General features: G+C 47.7%; 1 protein-coding gene across 14 annotated transcripts in view; it reads left to right on the top strand.

Annotated features, from left to right (window-relative positions):
* Dlg1 (MAGUK family member discs large 1) overlaps positions 1-18,156 on the top strand; it is a 430,262-nt gene that overhangs the window by 12,088 nt on the left and 400,018 nt on the right. For 12 of the 14 annotated variants that reach the window (XM_076898641.1, XM_076898639.1, XM_076898643.1 and 9 more), the window contains exon 2: positions 1,310-1,390. The exons of the other annotated variants lie outside the window; for them this stretch is intronic. In XM_076898641.1, coding sequence (XP_076754756.1) covers positions 1,310-1,390 — 81 coding nt within the window. The remainder of the gene's footprint in view (positions 1-1,309; positions 1,391-18,156) is intronic. 14 annotated transcript variants of the gene reach the window in all.

Genomic DNA, 18,156 nt, shown 5'->3' with positions numbered 1-18,156 from the left:
AAACGTCCGTTGTCGGACAACCGTTGCGAACGAACGGAGATGCCACTTTTTTTTTACAGGCTTCGCTGCGGTATTTCGCTGTCGATATTCTCACGGTTTAGTTGAAGCTCCTATTGTCGAGGAAACCGTAAGACCAAGAGCTAATTACTTTGTTCTCCGCGCTGCAGGCAACATCGAAAGTAAATTTCCACCGCATAGTCCCGTAGGAGTTGGATGTGGGTCAACGATAATACTTAACGTCGCGCGATATTTAATTTCTTCGATCGAAGCTAAAGTTTGTCTGCCTTTTTTTCGGTTACAGACATTCGCGAAAACTCTTAAGACGCACATGAGGTGACATTTCTCGTTATCGACGGATGGAGTCGAAGATTGATATCAATTTTTGACTCGAGTCGATCGAATGGGAAAAAAGGGAGCGAATACAATGAAAGGTGAAACGGGGTGGTTACCCCGTGATATCTTTCCCGGTTCGCAGACGTCCATTCGTGGAACAATCGGGAGACGAGAGATCTCATTACCTCTCGTCCGGATATAACGTCATTCTCCTTTGATGCCACCGTTCGATGGGTGCACTTCTCGTGCAACCTCGTAAACGATGAAAAGAGGTCGGGGATAAAGTTATTCCGCACCGTAAGAGGATCGTCGCTACTTTTGTATCGCCGATATTGCTGTCTTAATAACCGATGTCACGAAATTCCAGGCTAATTACCTCCGACCTCTTTCGCCCCATTAAAAAGTTATCGGTATTTAAAGCATTCTCGTGGAACGCATCGGAGATTAAATGAATTTTCGAGTATCCGGTACGGTACACAAGGTAGCGTACGATAATCGATTAGAATTCGATTCCTCTGAACGATTTTTAAAACGTAAAAACCCCTCGACGATGCATTGTTTTCGATGGTCGTTTTTGCACACGTTCAGGAAACACAATTAGAACTCTGGCGAGGTTCGCTTGATTTCCACGCTGATGGATTCGTGCTAGTTTCCATAGTCTACAGATCAGAACACTGAAAGCTTTGACGAGGTGGTGGTGCGCGTACGGTTATATCACGCTGCGACGTGATAAAACCACTAATTGTTCGAAGAGAAACTTTGCGTCGCGCCATATCCTGGCACAGACTACTGAAACAGCTGCGGCGATGCGTCCAATCTACTGTGCGAGATGTTGCAACGTATTTTATCGAGTTACCGCTAGCGATAGACCAGTTTCAGGCGTACGACGCATCGCTCCTCTCGTTGTTATCATTATCTTCCGCGAAATTTCATTAATCAAGAACCCCTGTAACGTTTCTCCTGTTTTCTGTCGCAGGTGAGTGTGACCAATCCGCGGAGTGCAACCACGCCGAAATCATCGCTGATTTTACGCCTCGTCCTGCGCGAAAACATGCAGGTAGGAAAAGCATCACAAATCATTTATCATGCACGTGTGTGTACTCGGTACAGGGAACAGAGTTTCGACTAGAACCGCGTAATCGTGAAAAATGGTAGAACGTTTCAAATGGCGATCGTATTCGTAGCAACGTTTTCACCGCGAATGTACGTATTTCGAGAATATTTGCCACGTGCCTGGGCTGGAAATCAGGCAAACGATGTAACCTGGAAGATAGTGAAATTGAACGAGGGGTAATTCTTGGAAGGCATCGCGTTGTTTGCCCGTTGGCTGAGCTTTACGAGTCGGGAAAGGCACGTCGGTAATGCTGGTAACCGGTCAATCCGCATTGTGCTCCCCATTGCAGTGGATGCACACACGTACGGGCGTGTTTGCACGTGCACGATACACCAGTGTGCTCCCCCTGTGGACGTGTGTGCGTTGGATACACCGATTGGAACGATAGAGCTATATAAGAAATGGCGCTATTAAATTTGACTGCAGTCGCGTCGTTTACGGTTTACGGTTTCTTTCTATTAACGTACCCGATGAGTCAAAGATGCGTCCGGACAATGTACTTATCTGCTCGTGACGAGCAGAGAAAAGTATTTCCACCGGCTCATTAAGTTAATTACGCGCGCGTAAACGTGAACCGCTTGTAGCGAGTCGCGACGGGTGTATCCACGAGGCGCTCGTCTCGTCTTCATGAATATTCAGCTGCTCCGTCTCTTCTGAACGTTGTAAACAGGGCTACGGTTTCCTTCGAAAATTTCTCGTGACTTCATCTATGCAACGAGAAACGTAGGAACGGTTCACTACGAGTCGCGCGATACGGTTGGTCCCATTTAACCGCCGATGCTGTCCATCGAAGTTAACAAAAGAGGAATCACGTAGATATAGACAGCGAAGCTTTAAACGTTTCGAATCGGGCCAACCGGAACAACGAAATAGTTAATTTGGACGAATTCCAATAATTCTGCCAAAAATGCTTGCCTCCAACTTGGCCAATCTTTGCGTCACCGATTTAAATCGACGTTTCATCATCTTCGAAATCTCTCATCTCGTAAAAGTGATGGGACGGCGGATTCCTTCTCTAAAGGAAGAGCATGACGACTCGTAACAACGTTTCCTCGTGTACGCGTCGCCTACGGAGACAATTATTTAGTCGACTCAAGGGGCCAGAGTACTTGTACCGTCTTGAGAGGTTGCAGCTTAACCGAAAGCAAACCGACCAGAAGGAAAACACCGTCCCAAAGCAAAGGGACGAATTAGAAAGTTCGAAAAGGAAATAACGCGCGAGAGCGTGGACGTGTGTACCTTTGGGACTCACTGCGGTTTCCGTGGTGCTTTCAAACGGAAATATCGCGGTTCATCGAAAATCTGAGTGCGCATTTCGCTTTTGCGAGTGTTCTTTTTTTTCCTTTCTTAATCGTTAGAGAGAGAGACGGGAATATATTTTGCAAAGCGGCTCGAAACAGAACGAGTGGAATTTCATGGAAAGTTTGATAGCGTCAATAACGATAAGAGTATTTTTAAACACGCGGAGGGTGAAAAGTGGCACGGGGAAACGCGACGTGGACGAGTACTGACAAGTCTTCCGGTGCGAAGCAAATTTAAGAGCCTCAACTTCCCCTTGCCTATTCCCTGTTCCCGCAACCAGCCAGTACCCGTAGTTGCCGAATAAGTTTGCGAGTTTATTAGAACGCCGGGGCTAAAGCGATGCGATTATGCCAGTGTTAAATAACGAGCTCAGTCAGTTCGTTCCCCTTTCTCAGGTGGAAGTTAGATCCGTAGTAATCAAGAATAATTATCTTTGGCCTTGTCGTTGGCTGCCGCTGGTACAATTGGTTCACGGTCGAGCACGCTTTCAGGATCGTTCGAGGATTTGGTTATGTTTACCCGACGACTCTGACAGCGGAACGGGAACTGATTTTATGGGATGGTTAATTTCGCGTACACCAGGATCGTTGAATTAATTTCGGGTGTCTCTCACCTGTCGCGTCGTTGCGCAACCCCCGTTCGTGGGTGGTCCTTTTGCTTTGTGCCGAAACGTCTAATGACAATGCACCTATTTAGTTCCATCGCGCTACCAGACTTTGTTAGCCGAGACCTATTCCGTAGCCAAAGGAGATATTGCGATGCCGACTGCACCGGTTCACGGCTCGTCTCTGCGAGCGAGGCAGCCTCGGTCTCTCTCCTCGCTATAACTCACGTGTGTTCGTGTTCCTCTGCAATTATACCTGCGTTAGTTTCGTCCGCGTGCTACCGCGTCGCTATTCGCCCCGGATCGGATTAATCGTTCGCAGAATTACGGACAATTTAATCCGTTCACCGTCTAATAGCTTTATGAGCAATGCCTTTTTTTCCATCGAACTCGTTAATTACCGTTGCACCTCTGTTTCGTTATCGAGCATCTTGTAATTACGTACTCTCCCGATATCATCCCTCTGATACATCGAATTTCTCCTCGCGAAAACGTTCTTCCATTCAGCGTTGATTGTACAACGGAACAAGTCTCCGTAGTTAGCGTCATTTTAATATCTGCAAGTTTCAATCGACGCGTATCGTCACCCTTCGAGTCCGATCCCATCCCACGGACTAATACCAGGCCGTGTCTGATACATATTTGATTTAATGTTGGTGCACTGCGAGCATCTCGCACCTGCACTCCCGCCGCACTGCCGTAACGCTGCAGCTTTCCCTGCAAATTACTCTCCGGGAGGATGTAAATGGTACCGACGTATTACGCGTAAATCATAAACGTCGACAGTGAGTGCAGTAAAGAGTATCCTATTCATTTGCGACCGGAATGCACCCGCGGTCGTTCCTTCGGTCCCGCGAGGGAACGCCTGAATAAAGTATGGCTGAACCGGCCCCGAAAAATCCAATCTTTCATCAAGCAACGAGCACGATCCTTCCACTGTTCGCCAGCGCGGCAGTTTAAACGGTCGTCTGGCTCGCGACCGTTTTGTTTCGCCAGACCGCAACTGTTGATGGCACCTCTTGTTCGGGGGTAACGTTATTTTTTCAATTAACAGCTCGTAATAAATGGTCGCGAGGCTACGCGCGAGTATTTGTTGCTTACGCCGCGTTAAAATACGGGTTCCGCGCGCGTTTACATTGCGCCGGTGGTCATTCGTTGGCAAACAAATAGTGGAAGGGTTAGCAGGGGCGGCGGGGGGATGGAGAATATCGTCCTAAAGTGCCGTGGATGCAATTTGCTAGCCACGAGGCTACCGTGCGCTATTTACTTCGAAACAATTTAGGTCCTGGCCACCGTGGCGCAGCTCGTATACGTCACTGTCAGGACGCAGCTACGTTGCATCCCGCTACCTATGGTCCTTCGAGATTTTTACCCCCGCGACATTCTTATTTCCCTCATCTCCGTTGGCCTCTCGCGGCCGTAAAACTTTTGTTGCGTTACTCGCAATGAATTTATCCGCTGCGGTCGTACCTTCATATCCTTGTAGGTGCGCGCGATCTCGCCGCGTCATCGAAATAACTTGGAACGAATACCAAACGAGCCCCGTGTAATGCTATTGCAATTAATTTTCATCACCTTTGGATGGTGCCGAGTTATTCTCGAGCTTTATTCCCGTATCTCCTAGCTTCCGTCGTGTCTCGTTAAGTCGCGAACCGACGCTATACCTTCCCACGTACCAAATCATCCGACTTGGTTAGGTAGAGCCAAGTTAGACCCTTTTGAACTTTCCCTCGATGCTATTCGCGCTGTTCCGAGAAGGCTTAATAATCGTCAGATTCCATTATATGCAGCTGATTTCATATTCCTCGCAGAGTTACAACTGTAAGGTATTATTTTAATGTACAAAGTTCGAGGCATTCATAATCGAGGGGCGAAGATAGACCCACGTAAATCGTTACGCGAGTCTCGTCTACCTATATACCATCACGATTTTACGAATATTCTGCTTTTCCCTTTTGCCTTTCTGCTTTTTTTTTTCTAACCAAATTCGATCACCTTTCCGTTTCTACTTCCATATCGTCGGATAGGGAATCAGCGGAGAACGAATCCGCATAATCTAAGGACGATTTTTGCGCCGATCGAACGTCTAGCCTCTCCCTTCGTTTCTCGGTTAGAAATTATGACCGATGGCATTGGTTGATTTCCTTCGATCAGCCAGTCCGTGCTTTACAACCTCGCCGTTTTTATTTCTGACTTACGACCGGAAACGCTGGCTGACTCATTTATGGGGGAAGGGAGAACGTCTCGGCAAGATGTCCGACCGTTTAGCCGTGGAGCCCACGACTGACGGGAAACCGATTTCATTCAACAGGGCCTTTAAATATCGTTCCGTTTCTTCCGCTATTTCTACATGAATCTGAGAGAAATAGGCTCGAGATTCTCTCGAAGAAAACAACCTCGTCGAAGAAACGATGATCACGGAAAATTGCTAGAGAATTGAATCGTCATCTTAGACGCGTGTGCGTATCAATGTTCCAAGAGAAACTGATTCTTTATTTCTCATTGCTCTCTGGTAATTTCTAAATACTCGGAAAGTGTTCACCAGCGAAACAAGAATATCACAGTGGAGCTTTTTTTGTTAAATATTATTTATAAAACTTTGAATGGGTGTATATTGAATTTTGTATTGAACATGCACATTGTTCGAACGCGAGTTCTTTCTCGACGCAACGGGAACTCGTTAAATCGTGTTTATCATGGGTTGATAGGCAAATTGGCAATCCATATTTAGCGAGTTATACGCGGTATTACTGTCCGTTCCGATGAATGCGTATCCTACGCGGTATTAATAACGCCGGGCAATTTAAATAAATAATAGATTTGTCGAGAATTGTTAATTTTTTTCGAGCTCGTCCCTTTCAAAGTTTACGACCGGACAGGCGTTATTGCAAATTCGATCGTGGCCGTTGTTTGTTCGAGCGATGTAAAGGGCCAGCAGTGTCGAAGCAGGTGATCAAGTAGACAATTTTGATATTGTTATTTTTCATGAATCGTCCTAGCCGTCGATTTCGAAAGGCTTTGTCGTTATCCGAGCGCCATGCATCGCGATGCAATAAAATGTATCGATGAAGTTTCCGTCGTTTGCGCGCCAGCCAGAGGGGCGAAAGAGAGAGAGAGAGAGAGAGAGAGAGAGAGAGAGAGAGAGAGAACAACGACGATCGCTCGACCGTATTGATCGGAATACCGAAAATTATAAATCAAAACGGTAAAACGTCCGCTCGCGTGATCGTCGATAATGATGACGTCTGATGAAACTTTTGTCGCGTGCTAACTGAAAACACGAACGCTGCGAACAGTTCGTTTCACGCGTCACGGCTGAAATTTCGTTAACAATTAAGCTCGAAGGTAGGTTAAACGAATATAATTCATTTTTATCAAAGTGGAAATAAAGAGACAACGCGCGGTGTAAACGCAAAGATTGTTCCGTCCCAATTGGCCGTGGAAATTTAAACGTCCTTCGCGACGTTAATTAATTCCGTTCGCGCGGTTTAATTTGCGCCGTAAAAATAGTTGCGATATAGTTGTAGATTTCGCGGCTGGTTCCCTCGGTAAAATCCGTGCGGCTAATCAGTGATAGAGCTCGACGTTTAGCTAGGCGCTCAGGTATTCAGACTCGGGCACGTTGATAAACCTTTCGGACGATTACGACTTCCCATTCGGCGATCCCTGAAATCTATGCTAATTCGCGGGGATAAAATATTTGCTTTCGAGCCGTGCATGTACCGGGTCCACCACGAAACTGGTGCCCGCACAATAGCACCGGTTGATTTATGTTCTACGCCTGACTCAGTAAGGACAAATTCAACGCTCGCTTCGTCCATTACGGCTGCGTACCAGGAAAAACTCTACGGATTCCTTTGCTCTACGGCCAGCTGATTGGTCGAACGTGTAAGATCGATCCGTTCGACGTTCCGCAGGACTCGAGGACCGAGGAAAAAAATCGTCTCGCAGAGAAACGTGCCTGAAACATACATTTACATCGTCGATCGTGTGTCGCTTGATTCAATAACATCGTCACGTTAAACAATTCCCCGATGGAATATCAATGCATAAAGGAATCGCGATAAATATTAATGCAATCGTCCCGGCAAAGGAAAGGCGTTTTCTGTCAGGTACGAGGCCGTTTATGTAGAACAGTTCAGAAAGACTTTGCATGCCCCGGTTGCGACCTCGTCGCGCTTACTCGTTGGTTTGGATCACACTCCTACCACTCTTCCTCCGTATAGATCGCTGTATTCATTATTCCAGCGTTAAATCGTTTGTGAATAATGGCCTCCATGAATCTTTTCCCGGGTGGCGTGGGTCGCAGCGAGGAACTCGCGTGGCACGTTAGTCCTCTCGCCATCAGGATCATCGAGGACGCATAAGTTGCCGCCGGGGTATCCCCCAGAAATATCCTGGTTGATGAATATTTGTTTCGCGCGCCAACAACGCGATATTTCTTACGATGGCAGGTTGGAATTTAACGATCGAATCTGACCAGAGTAAAGTTTAGCCAGTGCGCGAGATGAGAATTGAATTTGGAATGCCTGCAGAAACTGGTTCCACGTAGCAAACAATGGCTGCAACAGAGGATCTTCGAGGTATTATTGTACTCCAATATCGACGCGATGTACATATATCCCGAGCTTCCTCTGACGTTCTCTCGAAGCTTTTATCGGCGCCGTGTATTCCTTGAGTCGATGTCGGCGGCATCGGCGCGGAGAATCGGGGGATACGTCAGGCAATCGCTTTGTCGCGAGGGGTGGAGCGGTGAACTGTGACCCGTCGGAAGATGTAATCGCGGATGCTTCGCGAAAGTCACGTGATTACGGCCGCGGAGGATCGAAAGTTTCCTTCTTTGAGACGCCCCGGGCATGTGCGTGAAACTGACGCGAATAGTCTACCCGGGCATTGTTGCCGGGGGTTCTTTGTGCCCGTCACAAAAGGCAACCGGATAAAGTACTCGATACACTTGGTCCGCACAATCCAAATGAAGAACCGCGGAGCAGGAATTATCGCGAGCACCGTTGAATTAATTGTCTTGGTGGTAACCGCGATTGATCAGCGTTTCCTCGGACGCGGATAACGTCGATACGCTCGCGTTGCATCCGCGGCGGGGGTTGGCAACCACCACCATCACGCCGATACCAGTGGTCGAAACTCTTTGTGCGGTGGCTGCGACGATAAGATAAGCCGCGTAGCGATAAGATAGCCGGAAGCTTTCGTTCGACGGAAATATATCGGTCTCGTTAGGGCGCCGTTTCTTCTAAATTAGGGGATACGCGCGGTAAGGTTTCCATTGGGAGCGTGGAGTAGAAAGAGGGAGGGATGAAGAGCCGTGGTACAGAATACGGAACACCGGGGTTAAATCGAACCGCATGAAAATGTGCATCGCGAAGATTGAAAGTAAGTACGACACGGGAGATGGAATAATTTCGCTCTGTTCGTGATCCGTATACTGTTTTCCCGCGGATGTACGAATGAGAGGTAACGTTATATTACGCGAGAGGATACGAGGTGTGTAAGTAGAAAAAATGAGTCCTCGCATATAAATAAGCAGGGGAACGTTATTATATGATAAACAGGGTACGCGGGGAATGCCGGAGGAATAGGAGCTTTTAAACGCGACAGCGCGTTAATACTGTTTTACTGTTAATAAAGGAAATGATGGATAACATTGTCAGCGATGTCTGAGGAACCGTAATCTATAATATGGATAGCGTGGTTCCAGATGCGCGTAAAACGATAATCAAACAACGTACCGCAAATTCTGACATCGCATCTGAGGTCTACGAGCTTTCCTATCTGGCAGATATGTTGGCTATAAATTTCCGGGAAATAGGGTGCTACTATATCGTAGAGATACGAGCGGGAAAGCCTTCTATCTAAGACTAACGGCACTGATCTCTTAAGCCCTTGAGACCGCCACGTTTGCCAATTTCTTTCTTCCAACTGTTTCCCCCCCCTTACGTTTCCGTTGTATACGCGCTCGATTCGCTGTGATTATTAATTCACCGAATAAAAGAATACGATTTCGCGAGCATCGTGAACGTCTTTCGTTTATCTAACCTTAGCTTCGAGGAGTCGAAACTTTTTCACGGGAGCCGTTAAGCGAGCCGTAGAAAAAGTTGCAAGAAATTCAGCCCTTCGCACGCGAGACGTTCCACTCCTTTTTATCCCGGATATTTTCCACTTGCCAGAAGTTGGTCACGCGCCAGGAAGATGGAAATTACGTGCTCGCGACGTCCGTCATACACTGCGATTGGCTGGGAGAAAGAATGCGGCGAGCCAGAGTTCTTTCATTCCAGCTTCTTTGCCCGACTGCTCTTCTTTTCCGGTCTCCTCGGTTTAATCTGTGCGCGACACGGTCCGCGCGCATGCCAGCAGGAAAGAATGGCAATGCGGACGAAGAGCGCGACTCTCATACGTCGAATCCGGCTATCGCTGGTTTACTTTCCTTCGTTGCACGGCCAACACTTGGCACCGGATCCCCCGCCGGTTTCCTACACGTAAATATTTTATGCCTTCGAACAATCCCCGATTAACTGTGTTGCGCGAGATCCTCGGTGGGTTGCCAAGCGTCAAAAGTAGTCGCGGTCCCGATTTTAGAGAGGAATCCGATGGAACCAAAAGATTTTCGACTCGAATCGAAACCGTCCGTTCCTTAATCTCGCTTGTGACGTTTCCAGTTCGATTAATTCCACCGTTTCATCGAGAAATCATCCCGCTATTTAGATTATTCACGCTAAAACGTGAATAATTCCGTTTCGTAATTCATTCTACCCTTCTACATCCTTTTAAAATGTAATTAAACATTCATTTACGATTTTCATTACCATTTTTTCCCTCTCCACGGTGTACAGACGTTTTAATCGATCGATTATTCGCCGCAACTGGCTACATTTCTTACGTAACCCGGGCTAATTCCGTCTGTGATTCAAGACAGATACTATTCAAGACAACATCGCGTATATAATTTTGTACCTTCTGTTTTCTTTGCTTATATAATTCGTCAGACGTCCGTCTGCTAGAAACCAGCAATCTTTAGCGGACGAGCGTATGAAAAATTATGATTTTCATTTGTCAGTTCGCGAAAAACGGAGTATATTGCCTTTGTGCATTTCACTAATGAATCCACAGCGTATATACGTGCGTTTTGCCCTTTTTTCGGCACAGGAGAAAGATGGAATTTTTGCCGTTTCTATATTCCGTTGGATAACCAACTCGGGGGGCCATTGTTTGTCGGATCTTCCCTTGGAACGTGCTTTAAAAAAAAAAAAAAAAAAAAAGGAAAAAGAGCGTCGTACACCGCATTTCCCGCTCCTCTTGTCTCGTTTCTAACCGCTTTTTCGAGGCCCCAATCCCCCGGTCTCGTTCCCGTTTCGGGAGCATCTCGTTTCCGCGCGATCCAATCCTCTTTCCCCTTCGCAACGTATTTCACCTCCTCCGCGTAGCACTTGAGGTGGATACTTCTACCTAATCTGAAGTGTGGATCGATGGAGGGACGGGGCTTTAACGGAGGCGGGTCTCGAGTCCGGTTCCACGGGATTTCATTCAAAGATTTCGACGGGCCTCGGCCGTGTACCTGCGCTGGGAACGGCGACACGAGTGCCGTCGTTGAAAAGGATTCGGACGCGCCTCTCGCCGGATAAGGACGGGGGTGGCTGCTTTCTCGAGCTTTCCACGCCGCGAAGAGAGATTTGCGACGCGCCAGAGGGAAAGGGGTGAAGTCGACGAAGATGTCACGGCGCCGGTGAGAAACGGTGGTTGGTAACGCGGTTGGAATCGTCGGAGATAATCAGTTGGGAGCGCGGCGCGATTTACGAAAATAGCGGCTCGAGTCGGGGTCCGCGGAAGTGAACCGCGGAAATCTGAACCGATCTTATCTTGCAGACTTTCGAGAGGCTGCGGGGGTTTCTTTTGGAATCGAAAAATCGGGGACAAGAAACTGGCAGCGCGGTTGGAAGCTGGTTGGCACGGACGGTTGAACCGTATCGGAAGCGACCACTACTTCTGGACATGCTAAAAAATTCGGGCCATTCGAAGAAGTAATTTGAAAAGAATACGAGACAGTGAATTATGGACGAACGGTGGAAGCGTATTATTTCCTCGATACGTGAAATTTGTAGGACGCGAACGAAGAAGGAGGCGTCTTATTGTAACACCGTTTAATCGAGCGGTATAGGTGTTCTTTGAGGGTTTCGCGAAACGGTTGCTGGAAAGTAATTGGCGAACGCTAAACGGATTGGAAATTTCGTCGACATATTGTATAGTTTCGATTTATCGAGTGCTTGTGCCTTGGAACGAAGTTTGACGGGAATTGATCGAATTAAGTAGCAGAGAGAAGCGAGGGTGGAAAAAAAACCGGAAGGAACGGCAAAAGGAAGGGTCGCAGGCCAATTTATGAGACGCCAAACGTTTAAAATCCTGAGAGTGCAGTCTCAGCACCGTTGCGACGCGTCCATATTTTATCGCATACTTTGTTCGTTGAATGTAAAACTTCCATCCCGTCCGTGTGGTTGTGCCCAAAATATACACGTAAAACGCCAGTTTCGTAACTGTTGAGATATGCGGAACTTAAACACAACCGCAGCCATTGATGAACATGAAAATATCGTAATTCATCGATTTTAGAGTTATTTAACTCTGTTACTCGAGCAGTTCCTATACAAATTTAAGCGCTCGTGAACTTGTCAGTATTTCCAGTTTTTTACGACGTTGTCGAGTGTTCCACTTTAGCGTTTATACGAGCGTTTCCTACTGGATCCCTGCAGAGAAAAGATTTATCGCAGGTACGCGCTGCGATTCACTTAATATCCACCACTCGTTCGGCAAGCAAGGATTTGTTGTAAAAAATTCGCGAACTCCCTGACGGAGCCCGGTACTTTAATCGAGCAGTGGGAATCGCTTGTAATTGATCGCTGGTAACAACGTAAAGGACGACGCGTCTTCGAAGCTTGCTCGTTTTTCAGCGAGCATCGAGAAGGAGAGATCTCTCAGCGACTACACGTAGAACGAAACTTAAGGTAACGCTTTGCTCGACGTTGCGCCGCGATGTCAAGGGAATTTTCTTCGCCGGAAATTCGCACGTCGGGCGTACGAATTCCGTGCGGTTTATAAAAAATTCATGCCGGCCTTTTTTAGACGTTCGTGTCGGGAATAACGCGAAGTTCTTCGCGCGCGAACGTACAAATGCGCGAAATAATGTATTCGGACCCAGCGGTGCCCTCCCCCGCCTGTTCACCAGGAGTTTCGGAATACTTTTTCAAGTAATTGGCGGACGAGGCTTCTCAGCGATACAGCGGACTCCTCCTTGCAAGCATTCCTCGAGAGCAGACGAATTTAGGGAAAAATTTCCGATCGATCGTTGCTAGCCGTTGCGTCGAGCACCGATTATTAATTATCCGGACGCATTATCGATGATTCGCCGGCAGAACGTGTTTCCGTCAAATTGTTCCCAACCAATTTGCGCATTAACGAGTTTCCCCGGCGGTTCGGAGCACGTCATCATTCCATTCGATAAGCTTGCAATGATACCTTTATTTGTCCGGCGTTACCTTTCGTAATGGGTTCTATCTTCGCAGTCATTATCGTATTTTTATCCGCGGTAATAGCTGGACTCCATTAAGGTGAATTAAATTTTTCGATGAAATCGGGAGTTCCGAAAGAGCTGCACGATTGCTTCTCTCTCTCTCTCTCTCTCTCTCTCTCTCTCGTTCTGCCGTTTGAAACGCGCTCGAAGAGCGCATTTGCGAAATCGCGCGCACCGCCGCGTTGGACGCGCGTTCAGAAGGAACTCGATCGCTGTCCCCTTTTCGACCGTGATTAAATGTAGTCTTCGACGGCGATTAAGCCGCAAGAATCCTCGAAATTCAATGCCGCTTTTATCGCGTATTCAAAACTGGTTTGGAAAGCGTGAAACCTTCCCCGTTCGGCCGTAACCAACGACTACGACGAAGCGATTCGTTTCTCGTCCGACGCCTTTCAAGCTGTCCTCGCAGAGGCGCGATCAATTAATGTCTTTTCACGATTACGATATTCGTGTACGTGGTTCATCCGCGTACACGTTTGTTCCAATGGTGTAATTGTTCCTCAAGTTTTTGGGAACAATGCGTGGGCCTCGATGGATTCGAGTGCGCAACGCGCTTACCTGCGCGTCTGACTAATGACGAGCGTTACTACTGAAGAATACCCCTCGCAGCGCTTCAACTATTTGTTTCGTAAAACATTCATTGGAACTGGGATCCCGGTTAATTTAGTTGAACGCGTAAAAGGTGTCAGCGTCGCTTTCGGTTGAAAGAGAGGTGCTCAAGGGGAAGGGAATTTCCCGAGGGAATAACACCGGATAATTTAACAGCGGCTGAGAATTCGCTTTATTATACTTAGCTGAATTCTCTCCGGGGATGATTCGGCTAGATTTCTGTAAAGAGATAAATAAGTTCGCGAGCTGAATCCCGAAGGGACAGGGCGTCTCTTCACCGGCAGATAAACTGACTCAAACCAGTCACGTTTTTTGCCAAGCTTTTCGTCGTCCTTATTTTATTTCGCGGTCTGCCATCCGTTATTCTTATCCGGGCTTCGTATCGTCTGTTCTTTTGACTGTAATTCCAGTCTGCCAACGCACAATTCTTTTCCATATTATTTACCTTCCCTATCTTTGATCTTTCTCGCTCTCTTTCTTCTTGTTTCTCCTCTTTAATCAATTTCAACGGATGGCAGACGAAGCGCAATATCTCTTAAGTGTATTTATATAATAGAAATTTCTGCTCGAGTCTTCGCGCGAACCATCGCAGCTCGATTCGCGTGCATTGTCGTACTTTTCTTCTTTTCTTTTTTTTACGCGCGCGCTGAATTTCCACGGCTCTGTTTCCCCGTTCGAGTCGCGGAAGCTGCCGTTCGTTCAAAAGCTGCTTTGTTATCGTCCGGCGTAATCTGCGTTGTTGTCGTCGACGTACGTACCTAATAAATCGTAATCGAGGCAAGGCTGTCGACAACCTGCTCTGTCCGCGATGCTCTCGGCGCTTCCTAAACGCACGGAATATCGCCAGACGATCCGTTAAATTGCTCGCACGATTTAACTCGCCCCCTCAGAAACGTGCAATTTTCTACGCGTCTCGATCGTTCCTCATACGAACGAGAAGATTTGCCACGGTCGTCGGTAAATAAATGTCGCGAGGGAGGCGGCGCTCGAAGTTACGAAACGGCGAGCGTTCGCTCAGGGGCATTAAACGCGATCATGGAAAAACTTGTAAAAGCAAAGTCCGTCGAAGAGAGCAGTTAAGTGTACGTCGAGCGTAGCGGGTCAAAGGGTTATTGCTAACGACCGTTGCAATTTTCAGAGTCGAACTTCGCGGCGAAGATCGATCCGCGAACGCGAGCGGGGCTGCGAGCGAAAAGAGGCGAACGGCGTGAAATCACCGCACCAGAGATCGTACCATCGGATCGCGTGTTATGATATTCGGCCTTTCAGAAATCTGGACACGGAATAGCCGCGCTCGGTGAATAGAGTCGAGTAGTCTCCTGGCCCGAGGGTTTCGCTCCAAGTGATTTCGTAGGCGGGCCGAAAGTTAAACGTGTTCCCGCGATCCACAGACGGAGCCCAGATACGAATACATCCGGTGGTTCCATTGAAACTTCCCTTTGAAATACATACGCGCCCCCCACCCAAGCGATTTGTAGTCCCAAATGTGTTAAAGGATGCTTATTGTTCGATCCTGAACGTTTTAAGCAAATGTTTTAACGCTCTCGAGTTTCGACCGCGAATGTTATATTTAAACAAACAGCTCGAACACAATGGAGTGGCGCGATGACGTTGCATCTGGATATATTTGAATAGCATCGCTTTGTCCGAACGCAGCGCTTTCGGTGGCCAACGTAAACACGCGGTCCACGAATGCTTATATCGTGTGGTTAGAACGCGTTGCGATTTATTTTACGTATGATCGCAAGGTAAAGACGCGACAGGTCTCTCGAACGGGAATTCCATCTGAAAACCCCTTTCGCACCTTTTACCCCGCTGTTTTTCCACGTAACGAGTAACGTCCAGCCCGCGAGAGCGTCGAAAAAACATTGTATCGCCGCGTGGAATTACCGTCCGTTAACCGAGCGCTCGAGAGTTCTAGAGACAAGCAAAGCACTCGAGGTGCAAGTGGCGAACCGTGGGAGTCTCTTCAGACTCCATCCAGCAGAGAACGGCGGTGCTTTCATCGGTTCGAAGCTCTGGGTAAAGTCGCCGAACCTTCTCGTCTCGCTGGCGTATCAGTCCGGTCAGGTCGTTCCCGCGAGCGCTGTCATTTTCGAGGAACGTTACGACGTGCTGCCAAGCTGTTTCGCAAGCGCGCTCATTGCTCTGGCAACGATGCTCTCGAAGCGAGAGCCGAGCAAAACTGGATTGCAAACAACCAGACGGGAAGTGAAAATTGTTGTCGAGAATTGTTCCTCGCCCGGGTATCGACAGCTGACCGATTTCTTTCGTCTCGTACGTGTTTCCCAACTCCGTTGTCTACGTCTCGGACAGTTTGCAGAAGAGAAATATTTTTTCTTCGTGTAAATTTTATTTGAGGAAGGTTGAATTTTACGGACAACGGGGGTAAAGAGTCCCACGAGGTCGGCGAATCCGGCGATCATTAATCGAACGAACGCGAGACAATCGCTCTGGCTACAAATCCACCCCCGACTGCGACTGCTACCAACACTTTGCTCCTCGAAATCGTAGGTATCGCTCGAAAAGTTTTCGTTGATGTAACGGTCTCCTCGGTCGTCGCCGCCGTTTGTTTCCCTCGATTGCTACATGCAATCGCAAGTGGAACGTAATTACTCCCGACAGGCATCGGGGAAACTCGCGACGCTTCGGAAATTTATCTGATATTTATCGTATTTCTGAAACCTTTGCCGCAACGATCTCAAACTCGTATCGATTCTCTTGCACAGTGTCTGGATAATTCTGCCATATGTATCGACCGTACTTCGCTAAGTTTTGAAACGCAACGCGCAAAGCAGCACGCGAAACAGGGTGAAACAGAACGAGAATAACAGTTCACGTACGTAGATCGCGCGAGGGGCGTCCAGCGCGTGAAATGCACAGGGAAGTTCGCGGAAACGGATAATTAAATTTATCGGGCTGGTTCGAGTTTTCGAGTAGCCCTTAATCATGCACGGCTAGGGACAAGATCGAGGAAGAAATCTCGTGGGGCACGGACATATTTCATGTTGGACTTTCGCACGGTGCAGTAGATGCACGCGAGGAGAAAGTCCAAGGAGGGAAGGGAAGAAAAGTTAGGATGGCCAAAGGAATATCCCCAGGGATATCGTAACGTGTTCTTCGACCGCTTTTCGCCAGGATAATCATATATGTATGTATATAGGGTACGGAGCCCACGGGCCTTGGGATCGACGTGCTGTGACTAACTCACCGACGCTCGCCCCTTTTCCAAACTTTATTCTATTTTCTGCACCTGCTCGTCTCTCAAAATTACTATGGAAAGTTCGCGCATCCATCTATCATTGTGTTTCTTTTTTTCTTTCTTCTTTTTTTTTTTACGCGTAATGTTCGCCCAGAAGCGTGCCCGTTAGATATATCTGGCTCTAGCTTCGTCTTCTGAAGGGAGATAATTTATTCCCTTTGCCTAGAGTCGTTTGAATGCTTCGCTAAAGATCAGATGAAACCGTCGGCCCCTGTAAAATACTGTTTCTAATTTATGCGGACGATATAATTTGCGAGAGCAACGGAGTGAACTGGGTCAGAAGGACACGAGGAGAAATAAAGACTGGGAATTGATGTCGGCATACCTGAGGAAAGACATAGAGACGCAAGAGCGCCGTGGGACTGGCAAGCAATCCCCCGCGAGTCCTCGCTTCTACTTGCTTCCTACAACTTCATTTCGTTCGTATAAATATTCAGGTGAAAGCTGCCGCCTCCGCATTCTCCGCGTTCACCCTTTGTTTTTCCCCTCCTCTTTTTCTTTCTCGCTAAAACTTGCTCGTTCGTTATCTCCAATTTATCGCTAAAATCATTAAGCGCGGAGAGCCGGAGAACGTGCTCGTCGGGGCAGCGTTGCTCGATCAACAGTGAGAGAAAGAACAGAATTAGTCGTTTAACTTGTCGATGCGCGAGTAAATCGACGACTCGAAAAAACAAATAAATCCGCCGGATACAATAGTCGCGATAGAATTGACGGTAGTTTTCACTCGATATCCTTTATCGACGAGGGAACAAAAGATATTTGGATTTTTCGTCGTATTTCGTTCCGCTCGTGCGCGATCACGTTATTTGGATTAATTCGTGGTTTTTGTCAGACGTATGCTTGGGGACACGGGTCTCCGTGGGATCATTTTTTCTCTCTCCGTTTTTGTTTGTTTGTTTCTTTTTTTTTTTGTTTTTTTTCGTTGCCTCGATTGTGTGCCGCGTAAAACGGTCGCGTACAACCGGAGTATGTCGCCGCGTATCGAAAGCGGGTCTATCGCAATGCAACACTGTGTACAGTTAACCGCGAGTATCATTGATCCAACGGAAGCGGTACAGGGGGTTTCAAAGGGATCGGCTGGTAGTCGGGGCTGCGCGAGAATTTAGGTTACAGACCCGACTGTTCGCTTCATCCCCTTCCCACCCTCCGCTCGGTCCTTCCCATCTCTGTTCCATTGACTATCCGCGACTTGGCGAGCAACCAATTCCGGCGTTTTCGTGACATACTACTAGCCTACATTTTGTCCGGTCGATGCCACGGTGCATCGAACTTTTACGCCGTAGGACGACCGACCGATCGATCGGATCCTTTTGTTTAAACATTCCAATGAACCCGCTGAAATGCGTTAAACCGCCACT

Source organism: Xylocopa sonorina, chromosome 7, assembly GCF_050948175.1.
Source record: "Xylocopa sonorina isolate GNS202 chromosome 7, iyXylSono1_principal, whole genome shotgun sequence".
Lineage (NCBI taxonomy): Eukaryota > Metazoa > Arthropoda > Insecta > Hymenoptera > Apidae > Xylocopa > Xylocopa sonorina.
The sequence above is the reverse complement of the archived record's forward strand: the minus strand, read 5'-3'. Positions and strand labels throughout refer to the sequence as shown.